Source organism: Podarcis tiliguerta (genome assembly GCF_965153285.1).
Source record: "Podarcis tiliguerta genome assembly, chromosome: 12".
In the NCBI taxonomy this organism is placed as follows: Eukaryota; Metazoa; Chordata; class Lepidosauria; order Squamata; family Lacertidae; genus Podarcis; species Podarcis tiliguerta.
The window spans coordinates 38,723,479-38,745,304 of NC_139545.1; the positions used below are offsets into that span (position 1 = coordinate 38,723,479).

Here is a 21,826-nt window from a genome sequence, read left to right on the forward strand (position 1 = left end):
TGGGTGTGAGCACTACAGTACGCAATGGCACTTAGACATGCACCGGACTGAGCTGTGAACACTCTGTGACAGGTGAGGAACTTGTAGTCCTCCAGATTTTATTGGACTGCAACTCCCATCACCACCAACCTGCTGTCAGGGATCATGGGAGGTCCAGTCCAACAGTATCTGGAGGGCCGCAGACTAGCCAACCCTGGGTTAGCACTTCAGTTTTGCTTCTGCAGAATCCTGGCTTGCTGTGATATACAAACCGGAGACTGTGGTTGATCACAAACCCCATAACCCATGGCTTGGAACTGGCTTGTGTAGAAGCTCATCACAGCTTGTGGTAAACTGTTATCTCTGGTTAGTATGCCATGACGAGCCAGGAGTCTCTGAAAGCGAAACTAAACGCTACCAAATTTCTCCACCTGGCTGTGCAAGGCCACTTCAGGCATGTAGCGCTAATGACAATTTACTATTATGTGTAGACAATGTCTTTTCCTCCAGGATGCGGGGCTAGAATCCTTTTCGGGATGTTTATCAGTAGCTCACATGTTCACTGTCAATAATATCCAGTTACTAAAGAGTATGTATTTAGCTCTGATAGTAGTTGGGGACCCAGCTGTGATTCTGCACCCTTGGTCATGCTGAAACCAAGGTGACTGTTTCTCTTTTCCCTGCCTTTCTTGGAGCAGGTAATTATTAGTATCTTGCTCCTCTTGCTTCTCTCTAGGTTTTGTTATTGCCCTAATTATACTATCTTTGAATCTCGGTGTTAGTCCGATCCTGGTGTCATAATGGCCTCGTTTTATTTAAAAATCTTACAAACCTTTCCAGCCAGCTTTGAGAAGTCATCTCCCCCTATGATCTGTGTATCTTGCATAGACTGGTCATTCTGAAAAATAAAAGTAGATCACATTTTACTTGCACTCTTAACTTTGATAAATATCTTCATCCCTAATGAGTTGACTGTGAGCTAGTATTCAAAAAGGGCCCACAGACCAATCTCTTTTTTTAAGAATAATTTTTTATTAACCGACCAATCACATCAAATCAAACCAAATTACATAAATTCCAAATTACACAGCCGAATTTTAAATTTTTGTTGGGGGTACCCATATTTCAAATTCCGAAGGGGATCCAATCAACTTCTTGATTCTTACCGCTGTTTTAATGTCCACAAATCTAACCTTATGATGTTCACAGTACTATCCAGCCCTTTCTTATTGTTTTTCCACATCTCTTGTTGTTATTTTCATATATTTTTCCTTTCTCTTTGTGACCTCTGATAGTCTCCGCAAGCTGGTTAGAACAGTTTGTAATCCTGCGTGGATATTATTTTTTTTGTCCAGTAGCCATATCCAGACGTTTTCCATATAACATCACTTCCATACATCAAAACAGTCTTAGCGTCGTTAGTCTTCACCAATCTGCCTCCTTTCTCAACACCTCTGAGGAGATTCACTAGGAATGCAGTCTAAAAACAAGTCCGTTCTTCCTCCCGGCTATAAATCCTTTGGCAAGATGGCGACTCCGAATTAATTGCTGCGCCATTCCCAAAAGCTCTTATTGCTTCTCGATCTCCATAAAGCATACTTTTGGTTAAAGTTTATCTCCACACAGACATTAATCATCCTGCTTGGGTCAGTTCAACCGACGATTCTAATGAGGAGGGGTTCTTATAAATCACATAGAAGGAAAGTAAAAAAGGTCCCCCCCCCATTCAGTCCCAACATACACAACATATTCCTGTTTCTCCAACCAGTCGTCTTCTTTCACAGAGGTCACTTAAATTAGCAGACTTCACTCCCCTTCTTCACTTGAAATATGTGCATTTGCTTCTTTTGTAATTAATTATTCCGAATTGCTGCAGCTAGTGCGCGATCAGAGACAGCGTCCAGGAGAGCCGAGGTCCACACGGGGGCATTCTGCCTAGGGCCCTCACCCCCACAGACCAATCTCAGTGAAACCTATTTCTATAGAACTGATTCATTTATTGTCTGTTATTATACTTCGCTCAGGGCAACTAACAACTATCCTTAAGACCAGATAAATATACAAAACCATGAAATAGAAATAAAGGTTACAATAAATCCATACCAGCAATATACTCTCAGTAAAGGGACCCCGACCATTAGGTCCAGTCGTGGCCGACTCTGGGGTTGCGGCGCTCATGTCGCTTTATTGGCCGAGGGAGCCGGCGTACAGCTTTCGGGTCATGTGGCCAGCATGACTAAGCGAACCAGAGCAGCGCACGGAAACGCCGTTTACCTTCTCGCCGGAGCGGTACCTATTTATCTACTTGCACTTTGATGTGCTTTCAAACTGCTAAGTGGGCAGGAGCAGGGACCGAGCAACGGGAGCTCACCCTGTCATGGGGATTTGAACCGCCGACCTTCTGATCGGCAAGCCCTAGGCTCTGTGGTTTAACCCACAGCGCCACCTGCGTCCCTATACTCTCAGTAGCAGTGTATTTAGTATAGTATTTTGCCAGGCATTTGGTGATTAATAGCATACTCTAGGTAGCATTGTGCAATTAATCACCAAATGCCTGGCAAAATACTTTTTATTTTTTAAAGGAGGCACCTAAACACTATGACTGCAGTGGATGGTCTAATCTCAGGGAAACTTTTTTGGGGGGAGGGTGTTTTCAGGTTACTATTGGAATATTGACTACTGTATTATGTAAACTACCCTAGAAGTTTTATTGAACAGAGGTCTATAACTGAAATTAATAAGGGTGAGGAAAACAGAACATCTTACTGCTGCAGAAAAAGATGTGTGTTTTTTCTAACGTTTCCAAACTAGAAAAAGTGTGTGTGTGTGTGTGTGTGTGTGTGTGTGTCCCCAGGTAAAACCACCAATAAGACATCTGTTTTGGGAACAAGACTCTTCTAGACCTACAGTGCAATTAATAGTTGTAATAAATAAACAATCAAAGGGTCTTTTGTTTACTTAAAAAATAATAATGATAAAATCCCTTTCAAAGACTTTGAAGTATACTTCCTTTGCATTTTAACACTCTTGGCTGCGGCAAGAACTCTCCTGCTGGCAAAGAACTGCAAAAGTGAATCCAAGAGTCTTTCAAAGCACAGGATTATACTATCCAATAAGAGAAGTTAAGGATTGTATAGCTGTGAACTGGCAGCTACTGGGGAAACTGCTATGTAATTCTTGTGACCATATTTGCAATTCCTGCCAAAGCAGAAGAATATTTTGCCACAATGGAAGGAACAGATGTGCAAATGAAATCAAAGCAAATGCCTGTGTATTGCATTAGCTGCCTTTCAGAAGTGACATTATAAGAGTAGCTTTAAAATGTTGTTGCATATCATCCTTAAGTCCACCAGCACTGCCTGATACTCTCTTTTCTTGTGTGATTTCAATGGGTAAAATCCAATGTTGCTGTTCTGCTTGTCTTATACAGTGGTACCTCTAGATACGAACGGGATCCATTCTGGAGCCCCATTCGCATCTAGAAGCAAACATAACTAGCGATGGCACGTCTGCGCACGCACGCGTCGCTTTTCGCTGCTTCTGCGCATGTGCGTGACGTCATTTTGAGTGTCTGCGCATGCGCAGCGGCGAAACCCGGAAGTAACGTGCTCTGTTACTTCCGGGTTGCCACAGAGCGCAACTCGAACGCACTCAACCCGAAGCGCATTCAACCCGAGGTATGACTGTAATCCAGTGGAGGCGTATGAATAAGAGAAAGAGCTAATTTTTTGCAATTCCCTCTCTCCCCTGAAGCCCCCAACCCTGTGGAGCAGATTTTCACGGAGCTGAGAGGGTTGCAGCAAGTACTGGGGCTCCGGGTGGGGAATGTCTCCCTTTCTCACATATTAGTGGGCAACTCCACTGGACCAAAAGTAGCAACACTGAATTCCACTCTCTATATTAATATTTCCACCCTCCTCTTGAAGGGCCTTTTCAGTGGTGACCCGCTGGTTAAAGAATTCCCTCCCCAGTGAACTGAGCCACGCCTCTTCTATGCAAAGCTTTAAGCATACCTTAAAGTGTTCCAAATTGGTTTTTCCTTAAATGTTTTAAATTTGGAACTGTTAATTTCATTTACAGTTGTCTTATGCTATGTTTTTGAACTATTTCTGCTTGTGCTTTAACTCAGTTTCAATATTTTTTTGCCGAGCCTCCCCCATTTTTATTGTTACTGATGCAACAAATGCAAACAAAATTTATTAAATTTATAAACAAAAATAAAACAATCTCAGTAGAAACTAAAAAGCCCTTGGATAGATTACACGGATACAATAAAGTTAGTCATCTTAAAATCAGTGATAGTTAAATGGACCGCATTTTCATCTTCCAGGCACTGTATGGATGTTGTTTGGTGATTTCAAGTGCATTTTATATTGTGTTACGTAAACTGCCTTGGAGGGCTAAAAATACAATAAATAAAAAGTTTAGCAACCTAAAATTGGGATTTTATCCCATCATATTTAAAGCTCAACTTGGACTCACAACTGTCTTCTAATGGTATCAGCGAGGGAGATTCAATTTACTGCCTCCCCGGTGTTCCTGGTCTCTAGCTCCCATCAGCATAAACAATAGTCCAACACTGATTGGGAGAGCACCACGCTGGCTTCCTTCTGAGCTAGACGGTTCATTCCCATGCTTTTTCAGAACTTTAAAGACGATATTGAAAAAAAGCAGTTCTTATCACCAATTTTGTATTCCAGTTAAATTCAACATATTGCCATGAATCATTATGTACTGCTTTCAAGCCACTTCACAGTATTTTGCTCCACAATTCATCACAGTTCCCCGTGACAAATTGAAGAAATTGTCATCAGGAAACATCTTTTAAATCTGTTCTGAAAACTTTATAGAGGGCAGACATCTAACGATGGCTGACCTATGAAGATGAGTGGAACCCAGGGAATGGAGAGGCGGGAAAGGAATCAAGAGCACCTTCATCTTTATCTGAGCAAACCTTCATCTATGCTCTCTGACGTTGCCAGAACTCAGGAATATCTGAAGGCGCCGTGGATGACTTCAGGCTTCCCTCTGAAGATGGTGGATGCATTTGCACCATCAAATTCTGGCTTATAAACTGTGATACGCACAACCTACATGCTCCCTTTGCACAAGCAAGTATACGAACCAGGAAGCTTAAGCTACTTCAGCTTCCCGTTATGTGTGAACTGGCAACTAGAGTAAATAGCTTCCAAAGAAGCCAAGATCTGGAAGCCATATTTTATCTGTTAACCTTGGTTTCCTGATTCAGACATCATAGGAATATGGTTACCTGTAGCTTCCTGGCTTACACAAACAAAGTGGCTGTGAAGCTCGTGCATGTCTTGGCTTACTCAACTGACATTTCATCATGCAAATGTAGCCACCACAGCAAGCTGGCTGGGAAAATTTAGTGAGCGTGAATCCAAGTTTCCAGCAGGAAGTCTCCTGTGCCTTATCATCTATACCATCAACACTCTGGTTCATCAGCAAATTAAGCTCTGTGGCTCAGTTATATCCTCTAGATTTCAGTACCCGCATGGATACTGTCCGTTGACCCTTCAAGATGCTACAAGACTTAATAAAACAGTCATATCCCAAGTCATGTGCTCAGTTGGTCCTTGGCAGATGCTGCTAAGTGGACTTGCTCCATCCCTCTCATTTCCCATGCCTTTGTGCTCTACAGCCTGATTCATCATAGACCACACCCTCTGCCTCTGAACCTTAAGTCTGCCTGCCTGGGATCCCCAACGGCAGCCTGTCTGTGAACTTAGCTGAGGCCTCACAGATACAGTCATACTTTGGAAGTCGAACGCCTTGCTAGTAGAACGTTTTGGCTCCTGAACATCGCAAACCCAGAAGGGACTGTTCCGGTTTGTGAATTATTTTTGGAAGCCGAATGTCCAATGGGCCTTCCACTGCTTCCGATTGGCTGTTGGTTTCCGAAGGTTTTGGAAGTCGAATGGACTTCCGGAATGGATTCTGTTCGACTTCTAAGTTATGACTGTTTTCTGCAGGAATGCATCCATGGCAGAGACCTGTGGCAGGGATAAATGCACTGCCTCTCCAGCTGCAAACATGAGAAACATCACCTGAAGCTGGATTGCAGCCTTATCCCCTTATCCTGTACTTTATAAACGTCCCAGAAAAATGGAATTTCGAAGAACAAACCCAAAAAGCAGTGTTTAAAGCTTTCTGTGTATGCTCCTTTAAGTACCATAGAGAGAAATTCCCAGCATAATACGTTTCTTGAGCCACCTTCTCAAAGCTTCCATAACAGCAGTGACTTTTAAGTTGCCAATTCTTCCAGTATTAGATCATGTCTTTTGAACTGGGTGGGTTAGTCTATTATTACAGTCTTCCTTTTCTTTCCTGGAGGCCAGAGGGATCTTGAATCCATCTGAAGCTACATGTGCAATGAATTGGGTGGTCTCAGGAAAGAGAGGAGTCCCACAAACAGGGCTGCCGATGTGAAAGTTGCACAAAGCAGTACACATCTGCCGGCTTGCAGTAGCTGAGCAGAAAATGGAATCTTTTAAAAACTGTTCTGGCAGAACAAAGGCTAACTTAATAATGGCACAAATGCGGCTGCAATAAATTTCCAGCACTCCGCCTCGTTAAAACTATGGACAGGCCCTTTACTACATCCCTAGATGCCTATCATCCAAGCGGTTATATTCACCCCCTTCCTCCCTCAGAAGAAACCTGTTGATATGGTGCTCCTAGAAAGTACAAAAGAGGTTGTTGGTTTTTTTAAAAGTACATCAGGTTTGGGGTGTGTCAACAATATAGATTTTTATAGACCAGGTTTTATTCATCTTCACTGCATCACAATCAGCCCAAAGCACAGAAGCTGGCAGACACTCTTGGACAAGGCCTAAATTAGAAGAAGGCAATCTCCTTCTTTCCTTGTGAACCTGCCCATCCATTGTATTCAGCACTGCCTTCTTGCATCCATGCCTTTTTGCCTTCAGAGTTGTGACTGGATGGGACATGGGGCAGGGCCTTCTCAGCTGCTGCACCCATGTCATGAAACTCTCTCCCTAAAGAGATCTGACTGGCCTCCTCCCTTTAAAAGGCAAGCTGGAAAGCCTTTTAACATTTTCACCATTAAAAATTGGTTCGGGCTAAGTTACTGTTGTTGTGATCCTATTTTGCTCTTGTCTTTAATTATATTTTTTAAACCTAGGCTTGTTGTTTTTTGGTTTTTGATTGTATTAAACGCTTGTTTGCACAATCCAAAGGATAACTGTGTGCGCTCCACATACAGTTGTACCTTGGACCCAGAGCCCCTTGGTACTCGGATGTTTTGGTTCCAAAACGGCACAAACCTGGGAAGTGACTGTTCCAGCTTCCGAACATTCTTTGGAACCCGAACGTCATATGGTGCTTCTGCGGCTTCCGATTGGCTGCAAGAGCTTCATGCAGCCAATCAGAAGCTGTGCTTTGGTTTCTGAACATTTTGGAAGTCGAACGGACTTCCGGAACGGATTCCGTTTGACTTCCAAGGTACGACTGTATTCTGCTGGAGAGCACGTGTCAGGTTAGTTTGCTTAAAAGCATGGACCGAATGAATTTCTCCAGCACCACTAGTTGTGACTCACATATTAGCCTCCAGTCAATGCTGGAAGAATGACAACAATGTGCCCAGACTTATGGTTGCTCCTTGCAGAAAAGTCTTAAGTGTCCCTAAGCGTGTACACACCTTTCTTTATTTTTAGCATGTTGGGAAGCATTTACAGCAAATTCCGGATGAAACATTTCATGAAAATGGAATTTGTATACTCATCATGCTTGGAACAGGAAATCTCTTTCCCTTGAACTGGACCCCAAGAAAAGATCTGGCGTAATGGACAATGTGCCATGATTAATAGGTGTTTGTAAAGGATGCAGCCCTATTTTCCCTTGAATTTTTTTGTTGGACGACTGAGAACACAACAATGAAAGTGCAGCTCCCAGAATGCCCTGGTGGCATCCTAATTTTAACAGAACTCAAGAGCTGTTTTGTCTGAGCTGTGACATTTCGATGGCCTTATCTGTTCTTCAACACTTGAAATAAATAAAGGAATCAAGCAGCAGCAGGGTGCATTTCAATTTGGTTTGTGTTGCTGATTTCACGATAGCCTCCAAAGTTAAGTTATCAATAGCTAAGTGAGTTGGGTTTTTCAATTGTTCTGGTTAAGTGCGGAAGATTGTCTTAAGGGAGGGAAACTGCAAGCGTGGGTCTTTAAACTGAATGTTTCAAAGTGCATAATGCACTCAAACAATGCATGGAGGGGAAATACAAGTTTCTTTTCAGTAAACCCCCCCCCCCCCCGCTAAAGATGTGAAGCTTCTCCTTTATATTGGCAAGTGTTACAAACAACTGTCATAAGGGCTAGTTTATCAAATGGGGGTGGACCCCAGAGCAGGGAGAGCACAAATAACTATGCACACTTGGTTCTTCTCAGCCTTGAAATAGCCGAATTATAGGTTAGGGCGACCCTGTTTTTGTTTCCTGTCCTTTATACCTGATTTTTATTTTTTCGGTGTAAGTCACAGCAAAAAAATGTGATTAATTAAATCTAACAGTAGTAGTAGCAGCAGCAGCAGCAGCAACAACAGCAACAACAACAACAACAACAACAACAACAACAACAACAGTAGTAGTGCTGGTGCCAATCTACTCTATTGGCTAATACTGCACTCTTATCAAACTGCTCATCCCAGTGGCATTCCAACTTGCTGCCCATCTATGCATAGATGGAAAGAGTGTTAATAGCAGATTTGCAGAACGAAGGCCTGGCTGATCTGGTGTGGCTTTTCAATCGCAAGCAGAAATTATTTCCATCCTTGATTCTGGGTGACTACAGCTGAATGGCGCTTGCAGATGGCCGGCCGTAACGCTGCACAAGGCGACTGGGCCAGTGCAACTGCAACAAAGTGAGATGTTTTCTAATGATGAGTTCTTTCAGAGCACAGAAACAATGTGATATATTGTGTTTCTCCACTCTGCTGTAGATTAACCTTCCACCCAATGGCGTCACTGCGTGAGCAGTTTCAGCCGGGGTGGGGAAGGAGACAGAAGAAAGACAGTTTTTTAATGCTGTTCAACCACTAGCAGGGAAGATTTAACCTCCAAATTTAATTACATGAATGAAAAGGAGGATGAGCAGGATTATCTGCCAGATAGAGCAGCTCAGTAACCCTGTGCCGTGAACCATGCACATCTGATAAATCCGAACTCCCTGAAAAGTACAGTTTTCTCAGATGTCTACCAATAAAAACATCTGTCTCAACTGGGGGGGGGGGATTGAGAGAGAGCTCCCGCTTTTTAATTTGCAGCTGAACATGCCTTTCCACTTGATGACAGCTCTATTTTTGCAGTCTAATGTGCTCCTATTGATATGGGTTGGCCAAATCAGTTGTTTTTTCTCCTGTTAGGTCGGGGAGGTTTGTGCAAAATGATGTTCACGACAGCATAAGAGGTTGGACAGTAACACTGAGGTCCAGTGCCGAGGGCCTTCTGGCGGTTCCCTCGCTGCGAGAAGCCAAGTTACAGGGAACCAGGCAGAGGGCCTTCTCGGTAGTGGCACCCGCCCTCCCACCAGATGTCAAAGAGAAAACCAACTACCAGACTTGTAGAAAACATCTGAAGGCAGCCCTGTTTAGGGAAGCTTTTAATGTTTAATAGGTTATTGTATTTTAATATTCTGTTGGAAGCTGCCCAGAGTGGCCAGGGAAACCCAGCCAGGTGGGCAGGGTATAAATATTATTATTATTATTATTATTATTATTATTATTATTATTATTATTTAGCACAAGGAGTGCCTAAGGCAGGAGTAGGAAACCTGCGGCCCTTCAGAAGTTGTTGGACTCTGACTCCCATCAGCCCCGCCAACATGGCCAGTGGTCAAAGGCAATGGCAACTCAGCAACATCTGGAGTGCCACAGGGTTGGAGAAACTTCTTCAGCCCAAGTGCGATCTTCTTTGGGCTGCACAGCAGAGGTGGGGGTGTCACCAGACTCATGTCACTGTCCGGCCTCGCAAGCAAGAGGTACGATGCAGTTCAAGGTTGCACTCCATGCAACTGGAAGAAGGTACAGAACAAGGCTAGTGACGGGCGTGGCCTTGGGAGCATGACCTGGGAAGAGTTCTGAGGGCCATACAGAGAGGCTCGAAGGGCCACATTTAGTCTCTGGGCCCAACGTTCCTCACCCCCAACCTACAGGATAGGGCAAAATATTCAGATACAGACCATTTGCCTCCTAGGGCAAATGGATAGCAGGTTTCCCTCCAGGATAAACATCCATTAACATACATGCAAATCTGGGTGATTGTCAAGGCATCACTTTTTTTTAAGAGCAGGGAATACTTCTGTCACAGCAGAAAGTACCATAGTTCCTTTTGTGAATGTGCTCTCCCCCCCCCCCCCGCACCGCATAGGAACAGAAGCATCTGTAGAGAATAGTAGGAGAATTGTGTACTAATGAAAATGAATATATATTGTTTAAAATTCACACTCTGTGAACATTAGCATACTTGAAATTATTTTGCCGGAAGACTAAAATCATTAAGTTCATGGCTTCCCCTTTCCGGAAATTCATATACTGCAGACAACAGATGGGGGTTATTTTAATCCCACAAATAACTTCTTGAGGCAAAAAAAAAAAGCTAGTGGAAAAACAAAGTAAGCACACAGTTATATTCTGTCACACACACCCATCAACAGTATCACCACTTTCAACTTGACCTCAAAGCCCCTTTGCAGAGACACAAACCTACAGTTTACAGTGCAATTCTATGCATATTTACTCAAAAATAAGTCCCAATGAGACCAGTGAGGCTTAATCCCAGGTAAGCATGTAAATGACTGCAGCTATGAGGAGAACTGTATTGCTAATGTCACATAAGATGCATGGTTACTGAAAATGCTAACTCTAAGGTTGCTTATAAATACCGTAATTCTTTTAGAAATTGTAAGAACAGCTCTGTTGGATCAAGCTTCTAACAGGAGCCAAGCAGGTGTCTCTGGAAGGTCCACAAAAACAGGGCCTGCAGGCAAAAGCTTTCTAATACAGAAACTGGTATGCAGTGGCCTGCTGCCCCTGAATAAGGCATTTAATTATCACCACTTATGAATAAACAAATATGAATGAGTCTTGGGGTGAGTTTGGAAATAAACAACCATCCTACTTGGGGAATTCAGGTACTGGAACCATTTGAGGACTGAAGTGGGCTCAGGTACTGAATCTAATCCTGGCGTAAACTGTCTCAGGGGAATGACGAATGGTGGTGGACAGCAAGAAAGACAGGTCAACTGGACAGGTGGAGGAGGCGCATCATCCTATAGGCCATGCATCATCCGCATACCCACTGAATCAATAAATATGCAATTGCATCTTTTCAATAAAAAGTTTAAAATGTTAGTACTAAGAACAAGTGGATACTGCAAGTTAGCCATTTTACATTTGTATCCCGCCCTACATCCTTTTGCCATACAACCCAAAGCAGTGTTTATGTGGTTCCCAGGTGGTACCCCATCAAGGTGCTGGCCAGGCCCACATCTGCTTAGCTTCAGACCATACCCTGGGTCAGTTGCAAAAGTCGGGGTTCAAGGAGCAAGTAATGCATGAGATCTAGGTTTGTGAAGAATGGGCCATGGACTCCAAAATAATGGAACCAGAACCACGAGGACGGTCAGCAGATGGAGACATGAATACTACAAAGTGCATTTGTTCTCTGAAAGCATGAGGCCCTCTGCCTTCTGACCACACTGTTCAAGGTCTCTTTCCATTCCTGGACATCTGAAGGCTCTGCTATCCCAACTCAAACTAGCTCAGTGTTTAATCACAAGAACCACTTATGGATGAGGCACATGAAAGAACATGGAATTGGATCTGTCGTGCTGAAATATGCCTCCTTGCTACTGCCACATTCTTGAACTAGACTGAATAGGCTCTTTCTGGCTTATGCCTTGCAAGGCGGGGTCCCCATCTGATCTATTTTAAATAACAAGGCCTGAGAGATGCCAGCAGAGGATGTCATAAAATTCCTTGGGAGGAATTATAATGCTTCTGGGCTTGCTCCAATTAACAATGTTCCTTTTCCAGAGCTAAATGAAAGGAAATGCTCTCTAAGCATTGTCATTCATATAGGAACAAAACCAACCAACCAAACAAACAAACAAACACTATATACTTTGGAAAACTGTTTCTTTTCTTAGTCTGTTCTATGAGCATTTGGATCCTTAAGATATACCAGTTGCTGGAAATGACAGGAGGGGAGAATACCCTTGTTTTCAGGTCCTGCTTGCAGGTTTCCCAAAGGCCTCTGGTTGGCCACTCCGAGAGCAGAATGCTGGACTAGATTGTCCCATTGTCCTGATTCATTTGCATGATGGATGCTGAGAGCAAGAAGCAGGTATCTGACTATATTTGGATACAACTGGATGCCATTTTGAATCAAGACAGCAGGCTGAACCTTCTAAAACTGCAGTGATTTTGACCACTGGTTTCAGAACTACCTTGATTTTTTCCTCCTCCTTCTTAGAATTCCCAAGCAACACTTTCACTAGTTAATATTTACGGCTGCATGAACATATTGGGATCCTCTGAAACGTCCTCTGGGTCTTGCGTTCCCAAAGGGATAGCTGCTATTCCTTCAGTGAGATAGCTATAGGCTATAGACAGGGTTACGTGTGTTAAAATTAGAGCATCTACACCAAGGGGACTTTATTCTTATTGTTGGAATGTATATCCTGCTCATCCTCCCACAGGGTGGCAAAAGGAACTTATACTATGGGAACCAACTATAAAGAAAAACGGGATCCTATGGCCTGTGAGTCAACCACCCCATTTGAAAGGGTACTAGAATGAAGGCCTGGTCTACATATACATTGAAATGCATGAACACTCCCACAAACATTCAAGCACACTTTTGCAGTAATACAGCTTAGTGTGGGGTTATGCAAACATTAGTTCACACCAGATGTTGTTGGGACTCCCAACTTCCATCAGCCCTAGCCAACACGGGCAATGGTCAGGGATGATGTGACTTGTATTCCAACAATTTCAGAAGAGCATCAAGTTGGGTTACCCCAGGCTTAGCAGCTTCATGTTTTTAAATGGAAAACTAAGAATCTCAGGATGCTGAATGCTCTTTGCCTAATACGTAATACACACAGCCCGAAATACAGAATCATGGGCTTAGAATGGCTCATGCTTTTCTCCTGCCATATTGCAGCACTTGTGTAAATTGATAAGCTGAGAGTCTAATTAGAAAAGCATGCCCATTGCGTATTTTGGTCTAGCCAGCTGTAGCTGAAATCCAACATGGCAGTAACAACTTGGTCAAGAATCACTTGGCGTATCTTCCTGATCCACATGTGGATGTAGATTCACTGGCTGAAGACCTAAGTGAGCTCTTCCTCCCAAGGGAGATTGCCTCCAAAAGCTTGGTTTGGTTTAAACATCACATTCCCAGCCCAACAAGCCATGACCAGGAATGAACAAGTGCTTGTGTTTATCCCAAGGATCTGACTTTGCTGAATACTTCCTGATTTGTTAAACCACAGTTTGCCATAGCACCCAAACTAGGAAACTGTGGTTTAAGCACACCCAACAATCCAGGGTTGCAAGCAGTGGTTAAAAAGAAAAGGGGAAAAAAACACACACATGAATAACAAGTGCAGTTTGGTCCCCATCCTCCCCTCCATTAAAAAAAAAATCAAATCCATGCCTTTCCCTCAAACCGCAGGGCACCCCTCAGTTCTTCCCCATCACTAACAGTAACCTTGCCCAATGCAAAAATTCCCAATATGTTATAATAATAGTCTTGTTTGGCTCTTCTTACTAATGCTGAAGCAGCTCCTACCAAAACTGAGAAAAGGAAGGATTCCTTGCCAAGAACCCCTTGCCAAGGCTTGTACTGCAGGGCCAAATTCTGTGCTAACTGGCTTCTTATACTTGGCCCTCCCACCCATTTAAAAAAACTCATCTTAAATTAGTGCAAACATTGGCTTCAGGGGTGATGGGAATTCACTCCACCAGGCAGGCGCCAATATGTAATTAATCCACGACCGCATACTGTGAATGAAGACAATACAAATCACCACTTTGACCGCAGATATGAAAGCACAGGGAACAGAATGCTTGACCTCGGCTTCTTCCAAGGAAAAGCCTTTAACCAACTGAAATAGTGGAGATTCTCCTGTAACCCACAGAGAAGGGTGAAAAACACACACCCATGTGTGCGTTTTCCTACAAGGAGTCATGAGTTCAATTTTCCATGCCAATTAGGTATAGATAACTGGCAAAATGCACTGAGCATACTGACTGAATGCCACTAAAGGTTAGCAAGCCTTTTAAGTTTTTCTTTTTCCTACTGGCCACGAATTAAGTGAAGTTTCCACAGGCTGCATTTTAGAAAATTTGCTGCCGATCTGCATTTAGTGCGGTTATTTCGCTTGGGAAACGTCCTTCAGCCTGAAAAGAGCACACACTTACTCCCATTATAAATGAAACACTGAAACTCGTCTAAATTAGCAGTGGAACATCTAGCAGTAATCAAGTGTCCCTTTGGATTGTGCTTCCGTGCCAGGAAACCACAATGGATGGTCTCCCGGTAGGAAGTCATTACTTCATTCATAGCTGCAGCATCTGATTCCTCATAATGCCAAAAGTACAAAAACAACAATAACCAACAACCAAAACCAAGCACAGCAACAAACCCCAGCAGCCTGAGCCTATAAATATTTATTCCAAAGTAGGTGGGGATGCTGGGTGGACAAGGACCCTAGAGCCAGAGCGGCCAAAATAAGGGCCAAAGGGGAGGAAGCAGGGTGAGAAGTGAATAACAAAAAGGGAATTCCAAACAGAACAGAGAAGCGTATTAAAGAGTTGGAAATGGGGGAAGTGGAGCACGGGGACTGGCGGTGGGGGAGGGTAGACACAACACAGGCAAGACCAAGGGACAGGAGGACTGTGTACCATTGGCAAGAAGTGTGGAGACAAAGGACCTTTGTAGGTTTGGTGACAGAGAGCCAGAGAGGGAGCTCAGAGGAAGGGCAGGATTACATATATTGACTTGAGCTCATCACTTTTGAAAAAGAAAACTTGATCTGCAGAGTTCTAGTGTAGCCCACACATTTATTAGAACTTTAAAAATGGCCGAGTGTCTTATCAGTCTACACCATGGAAAGCCAACATGGTGCCCTCCAGATGTTGTCAAACTGCAACTCCCATCAGCCAATGGTCATGGATGAAGGGTGCTGCAGTCCAGCCACATCTGGAACCCACAACCTTGGCTACCCCGATCTCAGTTTACCAAAACCTGAACTATTAGATGAGTGTAATCAGACTCCCTAAAAGGTTCAAGCACAAAGCCCATATTGTTGTATGTTTTTCTCAAGTGTTTTCAGGCATGGATCCTTCTGTCTGAGACAACATACCGCCGAGAATGAAAAACTGTAAAATAAATTGCAAATAATGGAATGTAGGGGAAAAAACCCAAACATATAATATCAATGTATTTGGTTGTGTGCATGTATCAATGCACCCATTATGTATCTTGGTTGTTATTCAGCAGGGAGGTCACATTTTTAAAATTAGTTATGTTCTGGATACCATAAATAATTGTGATGAGTTTCAAAGGATTAAGCAAGCTAGCTCAAACCACATATCTCCTACACTTTCTACCACATGATTTAGACATCAGCAAAACAACTTTCTTTTGAAGATTTCCTATAAACACAGGAATGAACAAAGAGTTACTTTATTGATAACAGAAGTTTAAAATGCCATTTTCAAAGCTGAAACACATATTCGACAGTCACTTCTAAAAAAATTCTTCTAGGAGACCATATAACATTTTTTTTTTCAAATTGCCTGCATCCCTTCTGTAGAAATACAGTGAAAATTTATTTAAAATACCAATCACATTTAGCAACTTTTAGACGAGGGCTTCTCTCTAATATTTTTTTACATATGTAACAATGAGGGACCTGGAGCCCTCCAGGTCTTCTTAAACTCCAACTCCCATCAGCCCCAGCCAGGATAGCAAATGGTCAGGGATGATAGAAGTTGTCGTCCAACAACATTTGGGCAGCTACAGGTTCTTCATCTCTGCCTTAGTTGGTGAGAGACTGGCTGCATTCAGTCATGTGTGCCAGAATGAAATGCAGAAGTCTTCAATAAACCATAGAGGTTACCAGGTTTTGGAAACAAGCCCAGATCGTCACCTAACTTCAAACCATGGTTTAAAATCCTGACTCATTCTGAAGCCTAAACCACAGTGGCCTGTTTGGTCCAAACAGGAAAACTATGGTTAACTGAAAACTCTGGCAATTTGTTCAGGGCTGCTGAGAAGAAGGGGTGGGATGGGGAGGGCTGCATGATCAGGAAAAGGCTCGTGTATATTGGGCTTATTAAGCAAATTATTCCCAAGCCCCACTGAAAGAAGTAAGAATGCAAGTGTCTTCTGGATCAAGCCCAGTAGCCTGTTCTTACGGTGGTCAGTCAGATGGCTATGAGAAGCCTGCAAACAAGACCTGAGTGCAACAGCACTCTTCCCCTGTTGTGGTTTCCAGCAACTACTATCAGAACCATAGTGCCCCTTACAGTTTTAATGTAATTTTAATCTTTTGTTGGAAGCCGCCCAGAGTGGCTGGGGAAACCCAGCCAGATGGGCAGGGTATGTATAAATATTATTATTATTATTATTATTATTATTATTATTATTATTACAGTGGAGGCAGAACATAGCCATTGGGGTTAGCAGCCAAACAGGAGCTGCAAAAGAGCTGTAGTGAGTTCTTGTGCAAACTCCCATTCAATTCAATGGAGCTTGCGAGGAAGTTGCAGCTGACTGGAAGCTGCAAAGAAAGCCCTGGTTTCACCAAGTTCCAGGCCGAGTCCCTGAGTATAAACGATGATGCTTGAGGATGGAACTGCAACGAGTATTTCCCAGTTTTGATTTCGAGTTTTCACCTTGCAGTACTAGCTGTGTAGACATTTTCTCTCAAAACTTTTATATTGTATATTCTGCGGTTCTTCCTCCTTCCCGGGCGATTCTAGCCCACCAGGGATCACACAGTGAATGAGGAAAATGTCACAATCTACGTAACCAATCAGATTGAGCTATATAAAGATGTCACTGAGGGCAAGTGAAGGCACTTGAGATTAAAAACAATACAAGCCTGGCGCCGGAGCCATAGCATCACAATACAGAGCTAGGTCAAATAGATACACATAATGATCGACCCTTCCCTCGTCTTCTCACTGTGAGCCACACTGAAAGGTGGGGGTGAAGAAAGGTTCGTCTGATCATATTTTCAAAAATCAATTAAAAAAAATAGGCGGAGAAAGTGGAGGGTTTCACAAATGAACCTAAAAAAAAGGAGTGCTGAAAATCTTTTCAAGGGTTATGGGCTTTTGAGGGGTGTTTTTCAACTGAAATTCTTTGCAAAAACCCCACCATCCATGAGCAGTCTTGGCTCTAGCTGGAATTTTTATATACTTGTGAAGGCAGATGGAACCTCCATTGGCTCAGGTGGTGCCTGCCATCCAAAAAGACTCCATTTGCATGCGCACAAAGAAATTATATTCAAACTGCCTGCCCCCCTGCACGGCTTTTGAAACTGTCCAGCGCTTGCCTTTGTGTCCGGTATTGAGAAAGCAGGAGAAAGCCTGGCCCGAGTTGCGTTGTTCTGATGTGTTTGCTTGCTGTGGGTTGCAGCCAAGGCTTTCTGTCAGGCTGTGTTGGTAAGGTAGCAAGCGCTGGCAGTTGCCAAAAAACCTATCCTTGCACACAGGAAGAAAAAAGAAGGCGGGGGGGGGGCTGCACTAAAACTTTGTAGCGTATTTCCTAAGTGGTTAAATCCAGATTATCTCCCCCACCCCGCTTCCATTTACCATTGTCTACGATGAACTAACCTGTTAGCCATGAATGCTGAACGTGGAGCAAGAAAAGACATCAGAATCCCACCAGTGTTTACAAGACTTGGACATGGCTCTCCGAGACAAACAGTTGGAGACAGAAGAGAGCACAGCTGCATGGAAAGGGAACAGAAAGCAGCAGGACTCCCTTAAGGAAAAGAGAGAGAGAAAGAGAGAGAAAGAGGAAATGGTTAGTAAGGGGGAAGCTGGAAGAGAATGGCGGGGTTGGGGAGTAAACGCGTTCAAGGAAAACCACTATCTGGCCACAGAAAGTGAATTAGATAAAAATAAAACTGAGATGTTAAAATGCAATGGAAAAACAGAGCAAGGAAAGCAAGGAGGTTTGATCCCACACAGAAAAATAATGAAAAGCAACTGAAAGGGATACAGTGGTACCTCAGGTTACATACGCTTCAGGTTACATACGCTTCAAGTTACATACTCCGCTAACCCAGAAATATTACCTCAGATTAAGAACTTTGCTTCAGGATGAGAACAGAAATTGTGTTCCAGTGGTGTGGCAGCAGTGGGAGGCCCCATTAGCTAAAGTGGTGTGTCAGGTTAAGAACAGTTCCAGGTTAAGAATGGACCTCCAGAACGAATTAAGTACTTAACCCGAGGTACCACTGTATTCATAACCAGGCTGATACCAGCATTGGTTCTGGTTGATATAAATGTGTCTGTACGAATATTGGTGCAGAAACTAAACGCAGCCCTCCACCACCCTGGGGTTGGCAGTGGAATGGGATGTATTCTTGGGGCGTGCAAGATTGCTATCTCCTGCCCAGTCTTGGGGTGAAGGGCTGGATTTATGAGGTGACCAGCTGACTCCTGAGGAGACAAGAGGAAGAATCTGTCTCCAGCTATCTAGTTAGCCAGTTGTTTCATTAACCATACAAACCATGAGCCTGGATTTTGAATGAAACACTAAGCCAAACTGTGATATAGCACTCTGCAGTGCAGCAGCACCAGGGAAGGAACGGCCATTATTTTGACAGCAAGTTCCTCCTTCACACTTAGCCATGGTTTGACTTGGAGTTAGATGTGAACTGAAAGATCTACATTGGCTCCCAGTACGTTTCCGAGCACAATTCAAAGTGTTGGTCCTGACCTTTAAAGCCCTAAACGGCCTCGGCCCAGTATACCTGAAGGAGTGTCTTCACCCACATCGTTCAGCCTTAGGTCCAGCTCCGAGGGCCTTCTGGCAGTTACCTCACTGCGAGAAGTGAGGTTACAGCGAACCAGGCAGAGGGCCTTCTCGGTGGTGGCGTCTGCCCTGTGGAACGCCCTCCCATCAGATGTCAAGGAAATAAACAACTACCTGACTTTTAGAAGACACCTGAAGGCAGCCCTGTTTAGGAAAGCTTTTAATATTAGATGTTTTATCGTGTTTTTATTATTCTGTTGGGAGCTGCCCAGAGTGGCAGGGGAAACCGAGCCATGGGCAGGGTAATAATATTAATATTATTATTAATATTAATATTTTTACTGGGACAGTGAATGTGTGTGTGTGTGTAAACAACTGGAATCAGATTCATATGTGCAACTTTCTAACCCTATTATGACAGAGATAAACATAAGAAGAGGCTACTGGAAGAGGTCAATACCCCATCTAGTCCAGAAGGCTGTTCTCACAGTGCCCAACCAGATGCTTGCGGGAAGCCTGAAACCAAGACCTGAGCACAAGAGCATTCTCCCCGACTGCAGTTTCCTGAAACTGGCATTTAGGAGCATCCTGGCTAGAAGCCACTGATCATAGCTGTCAACTTTTCCCTTTTCTTGCGAGGAATCCTATTCGGAATAAGGGAATTTCCTTAAAAAGGGGGGAAAGTTGACAGCTATGCCACTGATAGTCTTTACCACCACAAATTTGTCTAATCCTCTTTTAAAGCCATGCACGTTGGTAGCCATCACTGTCTCCTGTGGGAGCGAATCCCGTAGTTTAACTATGCACTGGGTGAGTAAATGTACTCTTTTTTTGGCCTGTTCATCTCTCGACATTCAGCTTCCATTGGGTGTCCATGCATTCCAGTGTTATGAGAGAAAAAAATTTCTCCAGCCCCTTTCTCTCCATCGTGCATAATCTTATGCTCTTTTATCATGTCACCCCTTACTTGCCTTTCCCCTAAACTGAAAAAGGCCCAAATGCCGCAACCTTTCAGGACTTGCTCCATCCTCTTGATCACTTGGGTTACCCTCTTCTGAACCTTTCCCAACTTTACCATTTCTCTTTTTATGAGCTGAGGGAGCCAGAATGGTACACAGCATTCCAAATGTGACTGCACCCCATAACAGCATTAATGATGTCAGGAATTTTATTCTCAGTTCCTTTCAATATGATCCCTCAGCATAGAATCTGCCCTTTTTTTCACAGCTACTGCATGGTGCATTGACATCTCCACTGACCCATTTGCTACAGCTCCAAAGTCTTGCTCCTAGTCAATCACTGCCAGTTAACACCTCATGAATGTACCGTATATGTGAATTTAATATTTTTTGACATGCATCACTTTACACTTGTTTACAATGAATTGTGTTTGCTATTTTAAAGCCCATTCACCATTTGGAGAGGTCCTTTCAGAGCTCTTCAGAATCCTTTTCCTTTCCTTTTCTTTTCTTTTTTAAAATAATTTTTATTAACCGGCCAATCAAATCAAATTAAATCACATCACATAAATTCTGAATTACAAAGCCGAATTTTAAATTTTGTTGGGGGGACCCATATTTCAAGATCCGAAGGGGGATTCTGATCATCTTCTTGCTACTGCGTTAATGTCCAAATCAGTCCAAAAACAGAGTTCATAATTCTATCCAGTCTTATCTTGCTGTTTCCACATCACATCTTGTTCATATATTTTCTCTTTTTTCTTTATGATCTCTTCTGATAGTCTCCTTAAGCCGATAAACACCAATAATATGCCTGTATGAATTTTTCCGTTCTTCCAATCCTCAAATCGAGATGGTTTCCATATATCATCGCCTTCATAGATAACATCGCTCTTTCCATCATTAATCTCGCAAAACTGTCACTCTTAAGTCCCTCTGAGGAGTTTCACCCACAATATAAAAACAGCTCTATTTCTCTCTTTCTCCTCCCAGACTCAAGACCTCCGACAGAACTTCCCAATATGGCGACGGCATTTTTAACTGCGTCATTCCAAAGCTCTTATACATTCCACGCTCTTCTTAAAACATGCTTTGGTTCGAAAGTTTATCTCCACACAGCCTTAAATCCACAGCTTAAGTCCTTAAAACGACATTTCTGACTCGTGAGGCGAGGGGATTCTTGTTTAATCACATAAGGAAAGAAAGGAAAGTTTTTTCCCCCTCCCCCATCAGTCATTTGCCATACCGAGTCTTGGCATATCTTCTCATGATTTATTCTTGTCTTGTTTTATCAGATATCTCTTCTGTTAGCAGTCTTTACTCCCCCTCCTTCCTTGAAATATGTGCGTTCCTTCATCCAAATTGTTTCTTTTGAAGTTCTTGCAGCTAGTGGCGCGGATCAGGGACGGCGTCCAGGAGCACCAGAATCCCACAGGAGGGCTTTGTGCCTAGTGCCCCCATCCCCACAAATTCAGGGGTGGTATAGGGCACAGCAGGCAAGGCAGTCCCCCACACCATCCGGGGGGGTAGGGAGGCTAATTACTCCCATCATACCCTCCAAATTACCTCGTGTGGGTCGGAGAGATGTTATTGTCAGTCATCTTCCGGAGCGCCCCCTAGTGGCCCCCCTTTTCCTTTTCTTTTAACAACCCTGAACAACTTAGTATCATCAGCAAACTTGTTCACATCACTGATTAAAAAGCGCAGGTCCGAATACAGATCTTGCTCACCTCTTCTTCCCTTTGGCAAATGACTGTACAGTGGTACCTCTGGTTGCAAACGAGATCTGTTCCGTTCGCAACATGAGCAGAACACAACTTGCATCTGCGTGTGCGCGGGTTGCAATTTG

At 43.4% G+C, this 21,826-nt stretch overlaps 1 protein-coding gene across 2 annotated transcripts in view; it reads right to left on the reverse strand.

The window, feature by feature from the left end:
- Positions 1-21,826, reverse strand: part of PRTFDC1 (phosphoribosyl transferase domain containing 1) — a 54,052-nt gene that overhangs the window by 22,040 nt on the left and 10,186 nt on the right. For both annotated transcript variants that reach the window (XM_083406761.1, XM_083406760.1), the window contains exon 4: positions 812-877. In XM_083406761.1, the coding sequence (XP_083262887.1) occupies positions 812-877 (66 nt within the window). The remainder of the gene's footprint in view (positions 1-811; positions 878-21,826) is intronic.